Raw genomic sequence first — 14,907 nt, forward strand, 5'->3', positions numbered from 1 at the left:
GTTCACTGAGTCAGTTATCAGCAATCAGAGGAAAACATCTGGACGGAGCAGTAAACAGTCCCAGAGCATTTCCAATGTGTGCGTGCGTCCGTGTCTATATGTGTATGTTTCTCTGCGAACACGACTGCGTCACTCTCAGAACTGTGAGAACAGACGTGACCGACATCATGCGCCCATCTTTCCGCTTGAGCTCGCGCTGAACCTCGGCGTCCATGTGCACATCACACACACATCCACATCCTTTCTTTCTACCTTGGGTTCAAACAACCAGGAAGGGGGACGTTTCATTCTCACACACTCAGAGTGAAACCAGCTTCCCATGAAGTGCAGTGCTTTAACCCCCGCAGGGGTCAGGATGTCGCCTCGTTCACAGTACAATGGGAATGACCCAGCGCCTCTGGGTCCTCCTCCACCGCCACCACCCGTCCCCACATCTCCGCTGGGACCCCTCGGTCCCTCTCATCCCTCACTCCTGCCGGAAGGAAGCAGGGGTTGCGTTCACACCGGACGCACACGCAGCAGTGACGGATCTCGGCTGACCTTCCAAACACTGGAAAACAATGACCCTGCCGAGGAGGCCCTTCACCTCCGACCCCTGACACGTGCTCGCAGAAGAAGGAAGACTAATGTGCGACGAGGAAACATCCTCAGCTTGGACGTGCATTAAAGAGACTGGAGGACAGCTGCCTCGGAGCGAGAGCAGGACGAACCAGACCAAACACATCCCCATATCCTACAGTCATCTATCTTTCTCTGGATTTTCAAGAGCTGCAATGCAAACAAGTCCATTCATGTTGCATAAGACGAGGAGAAAAAGTGTAAATGTTAGATTTATAGGAGGGAGTTGCTGTTGTTGGTTTATTATAATCAGTTTTTTAATGGGCACATGGATACAGAAGGATGTCGTTTGTTTAAAACAGACCCACAAAGACACAGAGAAAACATGCAAACCAAACACAGAAAGCAACTCCTGAATTCAGCCGATGTGGGGCATCACTGAACTGTGTGCATTTTTACCTACATGAGGGAGACAAATATTTTCTTATATAACTGACCTCGTTTTGAGGTTGAAAGACAAACACCAACGAAACAAAAGACGGGTTTAATCAGCACCCTTCTAACACAGCACCAAGAAAAAAGTAATGTTGTGGGTACAGAACATAAAATACATCAGATATTGTGATGACATTATTCTAAATAAAATAAGTTTTTAAAAGAGGACAGTAATAGAAATGAGAAGCCTGCGTACATGCACTAAACGCATACTTATGTGACGTCTGAGAGTTTCCACCACGGAGCAATCAAATCTGTGACGTCTGAATAAAGTTTAATGGTCCCAGTTCAGGAAGAGCTGAGTCATCACAGGAAAGCGATTAAAACTGGTTTTTATATGAGAGCAGCGCTAGAATGAATAAATAAATAAATCTTTCTTAGGATTCCCACATCACTTTGTGTCAGACTGACCTCAACAAACTTACCAGAAACTCTTTAAACATTAGGTATAACAATGTGGTTATACTAACAAATGACCTAAAATAAAGTGAAATGAGGGCCAACAAGCTGCTTCCTCGGCTCTTACATAAATACTTAAAACTTTATTTGTGTCTGAGTGGAAGATCTGAGTTGATCCCTTGAAGACAAGCATCAAACAGAGACACCAGTTTTCTGCTGTTTCGTAATCTGCTTGATAAAAATAACCCTGAATGCACACACGGCCGCTTTATCTTTTCACACAAAATGTGTATAATAATTAACGCTCTGAGCCGTTTTTACTCCCTGTGGGTTCAGTTTTTACTGCGACATAAAGTCCTGCACCGCGATGGAAGCAGCACAGTAAAAACACAGCCTGCAGTTCATCCTGATAGTCAGCGTTAGTTACGGCTGATTGCTGCTTCACGGCTACAGAGTCTGGTTTGAGCAAAAGGTTTGCCCATTTTTTACTCTGTGACATGTAGAATAAAGTGATCTTGATGGAATTTCATGACTTTAAGCTTAGATTTGGACACGTTGTCTGATTTTGTGGTATGTCACAGGTGAGTAGTTTAAGGAAACATAATAGTCAGATTTTTTGTCCAAAATAACTGTGAAGGAAAAATGACTTTCCTCATTTGAAGTTAATCTTTTAGAGAAGATACTGGACCCTGCTTGTAGCCGATGTTCACCCTGTAACTTCTATAGATTCTTAACCTCACGTGAACCTAGTTGTAGGAGGACAGGCAGGCTTTCCCTGCACCTCTCAAGGCCAGATTATACCCAGGCGTCGACTTATCTTTGTTTCCCTTTCTCCCATAAATCTGGATGTGGCTCCCACTGAAGGAGGACATAAGACTGGAGGTGTGAGAGGGATCTTTAGAATTGATGTTGGCATTGCATGTGTGAACTGCTGCTCTGTTGGTGTCACTTCTCCTGTATTCAGGAAACCTTATTTCAACCTCTGAGTCTCCGGTGTGTCTCCCTGTGTCGGGTTCCACATCCAACATCAACCTCTTCCAGAACTTCCACAACAATAACGGGCTTTTAAAATGAGTTTAAATGAGAATGCGTTTTGAGGTTCAGAGGTTAACTTTAAAAGAACCAGCTCAGCATTATCAGCCACTTTCAGCAGATTGTACAGATCATATTCTGTTAGGTTCTGTTTGCCATCAGCACCATTTCCAGATACAGATGTGGTTATTTAAACTCAACCACAATGAAACAGGGATGGTAGTGATGCTTTTAAATCAAATCTAACATATATTGGCTTGTATAACAGACAGAACGTAATTATTTGCTCTCCTCTTTACAGCGTATTGGTTGAGTGAACGTTTCATGCGAGTTGTGTGTTTCCTGCTTTTTGCACAGCGGCCGATGGGTCGAGGTGATTCAAGCGCTCAAAAACAATCCCCATTCTGTTGACAAAAACTGGCACCAACCTTCTGGTCTTCAAAGGCCTTGCGAAGCTTGATGTAGTTGGTGAGCGCCCTCATGGCGATGGGCAGTTTGCCGATGACCTTGAGGTCGATGGGTCGCCTGTGAGCCGAGGTAATGAAGGTGTTCATCCACCAGTAGGTGGCTTTGGACAGCAGGTTGACGAAGGGCTGGAGGAAGCGAACGCCGAGGTCCTGGAGGTCTTCGGGAGGCTTCACCTCTGTCGGGTTGGCGAAACACATGTAGCGCTGTTGGCGGAAAGAAAAGACGTTTGATTTGCTGCTCGACCTGAAAACGAAGCTGATGAAACCAATACAAACAACAGACTTCAACAAAACAGAAACATCAGCGCATCTACTGAGATAATGATCATAATTTTACACATATTGCAAATGAAACATACATCACAATGGCGGCTGAACACAGCCTCATCGGGGGGCTTAAGCTGAATGCTGCCTTCATTGTGCGTTAATGATGGGTTGTCTGATATTGCTATGGGAACCACAGACTCTTGGGGAAGCTGAACACTCTATATGGGTGTTCTAGCATCACATTAACTATAGACTGGAACTTTAAAAATAAAAAAAGTCAACAGAATAGAAAATAACTGACAGCCTGCAGGGAAAATTGGCTTTACAAAGTGTTGTGTGAAGACGAAACAGAGTCAGCACAGAGGAGCAGCGTGTTTTTAAACTTCATGGAAACTAGGTTAGTGACTGGCAGATGAGCACATCCACGGACGACTATTTATAAAACCATGAGCTCACAGAAAGAATGCCTGGTCCTTTAACATTCTGCTTTTATGGTATCGTTTGAAATGAGATTAGAAATTAATATTCTGCAATTCTTTTGGGCAAATCCATGTTTATTTGTGTCAGAATTAATCAGAGTAATTTGATTAAAACATTAAAAGGATCAGCACTTTTTGGTGATAACACATAATCAAAACCAAGTCAGAGGAACATATGAGATGGTTTTTTAAAATGTGAACAATACAATACATGAGCTCCAGGAGGCTGAATGCAGGCCATGACGGGGGAATCGCTTTCTTTGCTTTTCACGCAGGAGAGTTTGAGTCAATAACAGATGTGGGTTCGGTGCCAGAGGTTCACAAAGGCAGAGCAGACTATAAACTGTCCAGAGGATAAAGACTGAAAAGGATCTGACATTTTCTCTGTTGTGTTCAGAAAGGCTCTGAAAATGTCAAAAGTTGAATAATCAGAAGATACGACCACAACTGGTTTATTGTGCGATGGCATGCAGCTAGAAGCGTGATAAAAGGAGCTCTAGGAATTAGTTTGAAAGGTGATTCCACTACATTTTAGTCTGTGAACCACATATGAGCCAGATTTCAGCCCAGAGAGTCGTATTTAGGGATGCACGATATATCAACGATCACATCAGTATCGGCCGATATTAGTGTTTTTTTCCCATATGTCGGTATCGGTCCGATGAACAAATTCAGCTGATGTGAAAAACTGATGATCGTCTAACATCAGCGCCTTCGTCTCTACATTTGATATTGCTGCTATTTCACAGATGTTTTTACTTAAAAGGTCCTGGAATTAAATATGTTTAAACATGTTTTACTTTTGTGACATAATAAAGAAGACTGTGTGGTCTAATTCTTTTGAATAGTTTTCTCACAGTGCTTACCTATCCTCATTTTTCAGTGTGAACACAAATTGAATATCGACATCGGGAATATCGGTTATCGGCGATATCAGAAATCTTAATATCGGTATCGGCCAGAAATTCTAATATCGTGCATCACAAGTCTTACTGTCTTGCTCATAAAACTTTGCCTTCATACAATCTTTCAGTTTTGCTTTCAACCTTCCTAATATTAAAGAACATGATACAATAAACAAATACCTAAATAAACTAACGACCAATCAGCCTCAGCTGTAGTTTGCGTTCAGTGCAAATTAGAAAACATCTTCACACCAGTTGAAGTGGTTACAACATCCAGTATCCATCTCTCTTCATACATCTATCAGCACTATTCCTGTGAGCACGATCTTGGGATGTTTGGCTCTTTGTTTCTTTATAAACATGTCATTCAGAAGGACTTTCGTTGTGCTCGTGCTGTGTGCTGTATTGACAGCAGTGACAGCTGCCTGAGTGCCGTCACCACCGTCACATGCTCCAATATAAACATTCAGCTCAACAAAAAAAAACAAGCAGCATCACTGCATCCAACCTATTTATAACTCACACTGGGCAGCTTCACTGATCGCTGACCACTGGAGCCGTTTGGGTTTAAGGCTGAAAGAAGTCAAGGTGACTAAAGGCTTAAACAGGCTCTAATCACATGACTACACACACACACACACACACACACACACACACACACACACACACTCACCCTGCCCAGGATGACATTGATCTCTACAGCTAGTAGGAGTCCGTAGAGCAGCACCAGCAGTCCAGTGATGCAGTAGCGTAGCTGCCTGGGGCCGATGCCGTGCTCCGTGTATTTGGCAAACTTGATGGTCTTCATGATGAAGGCCAGAACCCAGTAGATGAGCAGGGCTGTGGAAACGATGCAGCGATCAGTGGCACATAGCAAATCCTCAGGCGAGTCGAAAAGACAAAACACTCGGCCTTGTATTAGAGCTAGAATTCAAATTGAATGTCATGTTCATGCCAAGGTCTCCAGGTCTGTTCTGTTTACTCGTTTCATATATGTAATAACCACTCAAGCATTGATGGTCCAATTTATTCACTGAGCAGTTTTTCCTGTGCAGGCAAAATTCAATTACGTGGCTTCAATGAGGACCTTCGTATTATTTACTTCTTTTTTTTTTCTTTCCTCTTCTCCCGTCCTCCTCCACTAAGATGTCAACGCTTCAACAATGTGTGTTGAGTCACTGTGTTGTAGCAGCTGGCAAAGTCAACACCTATAATCCAGCAAATAGGTGGTAAAGTCACTTGTTTTTGTTCCAAAGGGATTATTTGGTAGAGTCACACCATGTCAGTCCAGCAGCTTTACTGCAAACAGTGACAGACCGGTGGAGCAAACATTAAAAGAAAAGATTTCATTGAAAGGCTTTAGCGCTGGGCAACAGAGGAAACAGAGTCATCCAGTCCTGCCCTGCAATGACGACTCATACACAGTTTATTTCTCTGTAATGAGGAACATCTACAGCATCAGCGTGAGGGTCAACAGCAGAGAAGATTCATTTCTGTCCGGCTGTGATATGAAGGCATCAAAAGCCAAAGGCGGCTCGTTGACTTGATGGGTGAAGCATCATGAGCTGCACACGGATGACTTAATGATGCATGAAGGGAAGGATAACTGCACCAGCATTTAAGGAGCAGCAACAGGGCAATCACTGAAACGAAATGTGGGCGTTATGTGATGAGAACTAATAGTCAGAGGTGAAGGGTGACATTGCTCCATTTATCTAGAGACATTATTAACTCCCTGAACCCCAGTTTCTTGGTGATGTATCTCCTGTCACAGTTTTACTCGCTGTGGGCGGATATTTCATTGCTATAGATAATAAAGTCCTGCACCTCTACGGAAACAGCACAACCATGGCTGGAAGCAACAAACATGTCCTGCGTGCAGTGTGACATTATTATATCACCGTAAATCATAAAAAAGACAAAATAAAAGTTTAACTTCTGAATGTGAACTTCTTTGAGTGAAGAATGTTTTGTTTTTTACAAAATCTGGACAGAGTAAATGGTTTATTTTTGTTGGTTTATTTAAATCTAGACACGTAGAATGAAGGGATTTTGATAAAATATCACAAATTTAAGCTTAGATTTGGTTAATTGTCCTGAAGGAACTGTACAGCACATATGATCAGTTGTGGAAAGCTGGAAATACAATATTTATTTCTGATTTTAGGCTCTGGCTGGTAAACTGTGTAATTTAGGTGATTTTCTTTAAAGATAACATGCAAAACCCTCCAGCAGGGTTTGACACAGACGACAAACACTAAACATGAAGTCATGATGGAAACTAACTGCACTGAATGTCTTTGCAACAGAAATATCCATCAGCTGCAGGCTGTGCAGCTTTTTCACCTGAAACTAATTTTCCTAATCATTATCTACCCAGAGCAGGACAATTACACTGGATGATATTGCCTTCATTCATTCTGCAATCTTATCTGAAGGTAATGAACCATTCATGTGTAAATGGATGCTCTGACCCTGTCATCATCATCAACCCAAAGACTCAAATTTGAATCAGCTGTTGCTCTGAATTAAAGGTTCAAAGAGTTAACGAGGGTCACTTGCACGTTGCATACATTGGTTAATCCTGGCTTTACAAAACCATGAGTTCAGTAATATTTCACAAGACCTAATCAGATGTTGATGCTACAAAAAGCTCTTTGAACCTCTGACAGTGAAGGAAGTTTCAGTGAAGACACCCAGAGTCCAACATTCAAGACAATAAAGGGGTGAGTTTCTACTAAAGATGTACGTTTTAGAAAACATGTTATGTGTAAATGAAGGTAAACAAAGAAGAAATCATGCAAAGGATAAATAGAAGTATGAATACTGTACCTAATAGTAGTTTGGGGAAGTTGGAGGTCTCGATGTTATGATAGTAGACGATAGAGGTGATGCCGGCCATGAAGGCCAGACCTGCAGGCATGTACAGGTGAAGGTGGAGGGACTGGCTGAACCTGGATCAGAGGAAGTACAAAATGACAGACCATAATTCATAACAGTGTTTTGTGTTTTGCCCAGGTTGGAGCATGTACAACATTTCATTACTCTATATGTTCTGTAATGTGCTTCTGGTTGTCAAAGCAGCAGAAAAGGTGGATGTAAGCCTGTTAAAAAAGGCCGCTAGGTCCGGCTGGTGTCTCATTAGGCAGAAAATTTCACCTTCAGACACACACGCAGACATAAACAAGCCTCTCAGGCTCTTCAGCACGGCGCTGAAATCAGTGCAAAAAGCCCAGTGAAGAGGTGAACAGATGGAGAGCTCTTCTGCTCACTTCAGGAACAATCCTGCTTCCCGCCAGCGTGCAGTAAAAGTTGATCAGCAGTAATCCTCAAGTCTGTTATGCATGGACTCACTACATTAGACAACAACAGGACGCGGAGGCTCCAGACGGAGAAGAAAATAGATAACGAGAAGTAAATAAGGAGCAGAGGAGATGGATTCAGTCTCCAGCTGTGGCTGTGAGTCCGTACATGTGATTATTGTTTGACATTTAGAAAAATGACAAACTCATAACAGGCAGGTTTGGTTATTTCAAACTAAGATGCCAGTTTGTTTTCAGAAACTACAGACACTTACGCTGCTACATTTTAGGTAGTCGTGTCCAAACAGTCGGTCTTTTGTTGTCTAACAATCTGAGCGGCGGAGCCTCCAGTCCAGAGGAAACTCTCTGCAGCTTATTGACTTGTTTTCAGTTGACACCGTTTAGAGATGGAGCGCATATTGCTGCTGATGCCTCTGTCTATATTGTCCTGGCTGCTGGTGAAGCTGCTGGCAAGTCATCAAAAATCCTACAACTGGGCTCAGCGTGGCCGGGAGCAGCCTGAGTCTGTTTGTGCTATATTTTCACAGCAGAGTCTATGTATGTATTGAACCTGTTTTGAAATATTGTGAACAAGTCTTCTCCTTATTTCAACACATGATGTTCAACAGTAGCTATAACACTTCTTCTATTTGCACTCATGTTTATGACAGTGTAGTTTACAGTGCACAACCCTTTTTGAATAAATGGCACGACATCAGACTAATAAACCGCAGCTGCAGTATTGTAAGTATTTGTCTGTATGTCCTTGTAAATGAATCGGGTCTCTTCAGTACATCTATTATTTGTTTCATTATGTTGTGTATTGTTATCCTCTTTGTTCCTGCTTTATCATTTTATTTTTCAAAATAGGAAATAAATTGTTTTTTAAAAGAAGCTGTCCATACAACCAACTTGTTAAACTACAGCCAGACAATCCTAGACGGAGCCAAACACCCACCTCACTGCTGTCAGCTCTGACTTTAAGCTGTTTTTAAAAGGCTGGACCACGATATTGAAGTTTCTTCTTTCATACTCTGAACAAAAATTCTGCCAAATGCTTCACTGATTAATCGGATTACAAGCACTTTTTCTCTATTAAAGAGCAACAGTAAGAACACAACAGAGAAAATAAGACAGATGAACTGGTCTCCTTTTTAGAAAAAAGTTTTTGCTTAAATTCCAAATCAGATACCTAAAATTACTTCTGCACACGGTTCAGACTAGATACCAGCTCTTACAATTAAGAGGAGATAAAAGCATATTTTCACAGGAGGGATGATGAATTGCCAAATATCCTGCATGGTCACTTTGATGACTTCCATCACGATCGGACAGTGATAAAAAAAGTTAGAAAACATTCGTGGAGTTAGACAGCAAGTTGATAGCATCAGATCAAAGCTAACGAGGTTAGAATCAAACAAGTCAAGCAGTGTTTCAGGTCAATCTACCTTGAATTTATATTATTACTGGTAGCTAAAGCAGCTTTAGTCAGCCTGGCAGGTGACAGAAACATAATAAAGGAGAAGATCACCACTTAGGGGAGAATTCTAACTAGAAATCTCTGTGAGAACCAGGAAACATCCAGCAAACTGTGTTGTTGATATAACTTTGCATGTAAGTTGTGAAAGCACAACATTTTTAAGCTTACTTTGGGGCAAAGTTTCTACCTGTTTAAAGCATTTTTTAACACATTTGATTGGTGTTCTATACATACAGTGTTTACATAGTGGTGACTACTGAAATTGTAGTTATGGCCTCCTCCCTGTTCAACTACATAGAAAACTGGTGCAGCCCGGAAATAGTCTTGCATTGTCCAGACCTGCCTCCAAAGTGTTGCGTCTGTGCTGGAGTATGGTCTGACTGCACTTTATCATCACTCTGCTTTAGTGGGGTAATAACACTCTGCTTTGCTTGTATTTCTTTAGAACAGCCACTGTTGACTTGGTGTTGCTAAACCCAGGATGCAGCAACGGTGCCCCTGAAATATACTGTTTCTAAATCTATCCATCAAAACCATTGATCAACCATTTTTAGCATGTTAGTTGCTGCTTGGAGGTTGTTGTTGTTGTTACTGGTCATTTTTAAATGGTTGCATGCAGACAGCAAAAAAAAACAAAAGAGGAAAGTCGCATGAAAAGCGTTGCAGAAATGGCAGATTTATACCCAAAGTCTACATCCAGTGAGTCAGACTAAGCATGAAATAGCTGCCCGGTAATGTTACCAAGATGACTGCTGTGAGGTAAGACTTGACTCTGCACTTCATCTCAAACAGCAATTATCTTAATTTATAATATATACACTGGGTAGAGTTCAGTCTGCTGACTGGGGGCTTTCGGCTGCGATGCTGAACACTGACACTGTTCTGTTGCAGCGGCTAATTCAGCTTTACAACAAACTGTACAGAGATTTTGTTTTTATCAGCTTGAAATGCTCCCAGATTTAGTGTATTTTTCTCTGACCTGCCTCTTCTCTTTCCCCCTCACTATTTTCTGTCTCTTTCTCCATTTTTCAATCCACATCAAACACACTGAGGCTGTGGAATTACACTGAACTTGGATGGAAAGAATTTGCATTCATGATTTTTTGTCAGTTTTTCAAGGAATCCTGTCAGCCGTCATAGTAGCTATTTTTAAATGAGTGTTTTTGAGTGACTTTTACATGGAGATGGTGTTTCCAAGGTGCTGATTGCATTTAATTGCATTCACCTGCCGTCACAGCTGGACAACAGCGTTTGATAAGATGGTGACAATCACCGAGAACCGCCTTCACACAGCAATCAAGAAAGCTCACAGCAAAATTCAATCATGTGGCCACTAAATAAACACATTTATACTATCTCAAGAAAACAATTGTTGCTGAAGGCCAGTAATCACACCACCAGCGCCACGAGTTCATGACATAAAATGAACACCAGGAAGAAGCTGCAGGGTCAGATGATTATTTGCCAAACGTACCCATCAGAGACGATGCCCTCGGCGATCTCACAGACGAGGATGAAGAGCAGGACAAAGGTGAGGAGCCAGCGCAGGTTGTGTCCGGGGAAGTGGAGCCAGGTGCTGTGGTGGATGTGGACCTTCGAGCTCTGGCTGCCCCAACCTCAAACAGGGAATCAGGAGATATAAGTTTTTGAAAAGCATCACTTTTAAATATACAGTTAAGATGCACACATCGAATGTTATGCACACAGGCAGAGGACGATAACAGCAAGTGGGATGACAGTATTCATTTATCTATGTGAGTAAATCTGCACTTGAGAAATAACCTTGCGAGCACTTTTGAATTAATGCTCCCTGAGCATCATGAGCTCCATGACAAACTGCTCTGATGCTCCCAGCAAGCTGAATAACTCACAGAACCAGAGAGATGGCAGCCTGCCAGAGTTAACTTTCAGGAGTTCAGAAAACTCATGTTATTATCACTGTAATTACATTTCTGGTTTCTTGGCGGGGAAGGCAGTGAGAGTAGATGGATGGCTTCCGTCCTGAGATCCTTCAGTCAATTACTCTTGCTCTTACAGAAGCTGCAACTTCTTCTTTGTCCTTTAATCCCTTGTTCCTTCCTTGAGACAGATGTTGGCGTCTGCTGAGACCTCAATATCACAGCCACTGAGTCATCAAAGTCCAATTTTGGTTATTAACTTACACTCCTGCTGTCATTGAATGCATCTCTGCTGATGTAATTATGTAAATGACTCATCTGCTTTTTGGCACCTTTGCAGCTTATCTCACCGAGAAAGTGTCGCCACAGGCTGCCATGCACTGCACGTCGTCCTCTTGCTTCTCACACATACAGAATTCATTGAATCTGCTCAAGTGCTGCACAGAGTAATTAATCAAACATTAACGCAAATGAAGCAGCAAATGTGCACAAATTGCATATAAAATAATCACACTGCTGGTAAACAGCTTATACTACTTAAGACAAAATGTGCAAAACAAATAATATTTCCACTTATTATGTCAGGTTTTAATTAATTAGGTGTCATTGAGGGTTGTTGGTTCAACACTACAGCAGACTGAGGAGCACTAATCTTCTTCTTTTGACTGCAGTTTTGGCACAAACAGTCTCATGAAGGTGTTGCAGGTGAATGCATCCACAGCTTCCTCCTGTGTTCTTAGCTGTGATGTAACTCTGTGAACTCTTCAAAGAGCAGCACAATGTGCCGCTGCAGGACACAGTGGAGTGCAGATAATGAACAGGAGTCTGACTTAAGAGGTTTTGTCAAGTGGCTGGAGGTGAAGATAAAAGCTTTTACACCTCTCGGGTCTGTCTTCGGTGATGCTGATGATCAGCTCAGGTTGATGAAAGAGAGCAGGAGAGATTCCTGCAGCTTACAGCGAGGTCATTGTGTAACTGCCTTTCAGTGCCTTACGTGAGTGCTTCGGCCTTTTCTACAATAAGCCTGCTCGTTAAAGTAGCTGGATTTTGTGACGTGATTCTAAAAAGGAAAAAAGAAATATCTCATCCACCAGTAGAGGAAGCATCAAGAGCTACTAACAAGATTAAAGTAGTAATGTTATAATATAAAAACTATAATGAAAGTCAAAGGAAATGTCACTGAGGTAGAAGCACAGTTATTGTCCCGATAATTAGATCAGATAAAAAGCAATTTATGATCACATTACACAACGAAAAGCTCATTTAGAAGCTGCCATTATGAAAAAAAAGGCTGAAACGAAGAATGTGTGTTTGTTTTGCATGTTCTTTCACTTTTTCAAACACAGTCAACAGGAACACAGAGCCAGCATCAAACGCTGAGTGACAAAGTGTTTTCCTGCTTTCAAAAAAAAAAAAAAAAGCGCCACTAAACAGACACACACAAACACACACAGCGTGCACACACTCTGACATGAGCGGGCAGGTGATGAGGTCGGAGCACGTGGTGCGGCCGTAGCAGCAGAGCGAGTGCAGCGATGCAGGGCTGGTCTGTTACACGCCGCCGATGACACTAATGGAATGACCAGCAGCCAGGAAGGAGAGGCCGATCGAGGTGTAACCTAAGCTGGCATCCGTTTGCCTCCGTGCGCCGCATTTCATCGGAGGACTCATATTTGCTCGCAATAAGTATGTCCTTATGTCCTGCCACTCAAAAAGTAAGTTGTTCCAGACTTATCTCACATAAACTCGTAGAGACATTCAGATGTTTGTGTTTGTTCTGGTGGCAAACTCGAAAAAAAGCTTGGCAGTAAAATGAAGGTTGAGTGTATTAAAGTGTAAAACATCAATAGAGTGTCTCATCAGTATGAGCCGGAGTAAACAAGCTGATAGAGAGAAAGCTGAGAAGGGCACATAGAGAACATGTGGGGGCCCATCAATCTATATGGACTCTGGCTGACACATCATCTGAGCGTGTGCGTGCTGAGCGTGTGGTTTATGAAGGAAGGCAGCGGCGTGAAGAGGATCTCACCTCCGGGTGACACTCACCGATGAAGAGGATGGGAAAGGTGATGAAGAGGAGGAAAACGTGTGGGACCACGTTGAGCGCATCCAGGAAACAGCCGTTGTTCAGAACGCCCCCGTCCACGTTGTAGGCCACCGAGTTGTTCTCGTTCCCACAGAACGCCAAGGACATGGTGGAGCCGGGACTCTGCAGGGAACCGGCCAGAGGAAAAGCAGCAGGAGGAGGAGGAAGAGGAGGAGAAGGAGGAGGACCAGAGACAAAGGAGAGACAGGGATTTAAAAGAGGAGCTTCTCAGAGCATGTTGTCTTTGTCTTCAGTAGATCCCAGTAATTCCCAGCGTGACCTCCTTCCTGTCCCCTCTCTAATCCAGCTCCCAAAGATCAGCTCCAGTGACGGAGAGGAGTCGGAGGGAAGGAGGGAGGAAGAAAGGGTCAGTCACAGTCCAGAGCAGCAGCAGCAGCAGCTCCCTCTCCTCTCCGGTAGTCTAAGCAGCTTCCCCGGCCATGCTGGTGAGAAACATCTGCATCCCGTCTGCCTGCAGTCTGCAGACATCCTCTAAGGCTGAAGCTTCACTTGCGCGCAGCGCTGCACAGCTCCACTGGAATGCATTCAGACATGCTCACATCGCTCGTACACACACACACACTCACACACACACACAAACACACACTCACATGCAGCTAGAACAGCGACTGCATTCTGCAGTGCACCTGCTATTCCTGTCTCTTTGCAAACGAGAGCTCAGCGTCGACCTTGGAAGACGAGAGAAGAGGGGGCAGAGTGAGCAGGCGAGCTGGACGACTGAGCGACTGAGCCTCTGAAGGTAGGAGGGTGAGGGCGGGAGGGAACTATGAATGATGAAGAGAGGAGAGAGAGAGAGAGAGAGAGAGGAGGGGTGTAGCTGCTGGATGAACAGTGCAAAAGCCACACAGAGGTACGTGTGAAGCGTGAGCAACAGCTTATGACCTGAATCCTAACACCACGTTTCCAGTACTTACATAATTCTGCCCCCTTATTTATTTATTAGCATCATACTATCTCAGCAAGAAACAACACAGTGACTAAAAACACAAAGCTTCACACATGAACCGTAGTGGTATGTAGTATTGATGGGATGGATGCCCCGCGCGTCCAGCCAGTGGCAGCTGACTCCCACTGAGGGATCAGCAAAGACCCACAGAGAGGCAGATTTTCATAATCCATCTATCAGCGGGGACAGACTTGTGGCCTTTTCGTAGCGGTTCAGATGATTTGTGTTAATGTAATCATGTTGACCTTCACGTTGTAAAAACAAGGAGATAAGCTTAAATATAATGAGGGTTCAGATGCTGTCCGGTGCTTCAAAAGCCTGGATGGCAGCTGTGGTTCAATGATGGAAAAGATGATGTATGAGAGTAGTGCAGCTGTGAAACGATAAACACACTCGTGCTCTTGATGGCGACTCACTGGAAACAGATGTCCAGTCACTGGAAACTCTAAATGTCTGGCTACAGGTTTGTACTTTCCATCAGACTTTGTTCTTCTTCAAAAAATCCATTAAGAACTGCTCAGGGCCAAACACCTGTCAGACTCTTAGACATACTATAAACCACAGTGTTGAGC

General features: G+C 43.1%; 1 protein-coding gene across 1 annotated transcript in view; it reads right to left on the reverse strand.

Moving 5' to 3' along the window:
* abcc8 (ATP-binding cassette, sub-family C (CFTR/MRP), member 8) overlaps window positions 1-14,907 on the reverse strand; it is an 88,093-nt gene that overhangs the window by 70,483 nt on the left and 2,703 nt on the right. Inside the window, exons 2-6 of the mRNA XM_008287096.1 lie at window positions 13,329-13,491; window positions 10,859-11,000; window positions 7,435-7,556; window positions 5,276-5,442; window positions 2,913-3,155 (exon numbers count right to left, since the gene is read on the reverse strand). Of these exons, the coding sequence (XP_008285318.1) occupies window positions 2,913-3,155; window positions 5,276-5,442; window positions 7,435-7,556; window positions 10,859-11,000; window positions 13,329-13,491 (837 nt within the window). The remainder of the gene's footprint in view (window positions 1-2,912; window positions 3,156-5,275; window positions 5,443-7,434; window positions 7,557-10,858; window positions 11,001-13,328; window positions 13,492-14,907) is intronic.

Source organism: Stegastes partitus, unplaced genomic scaffold, assembly GCF_000690725.1.
Source record: "Stegastes partitus isolate 25-593 unplaced genomic scaffold, Stegastes_partitus-1.0.2 Scaffold487, whole genome shotgun sequence".
In the NCBI taxonomy this organism is placed as follows: domain Eukaryota; kingdom Metazoa; phylum Chordata; class Actinopteri; family Pomacentridae; genus Stegastes; species Stegastes partitus.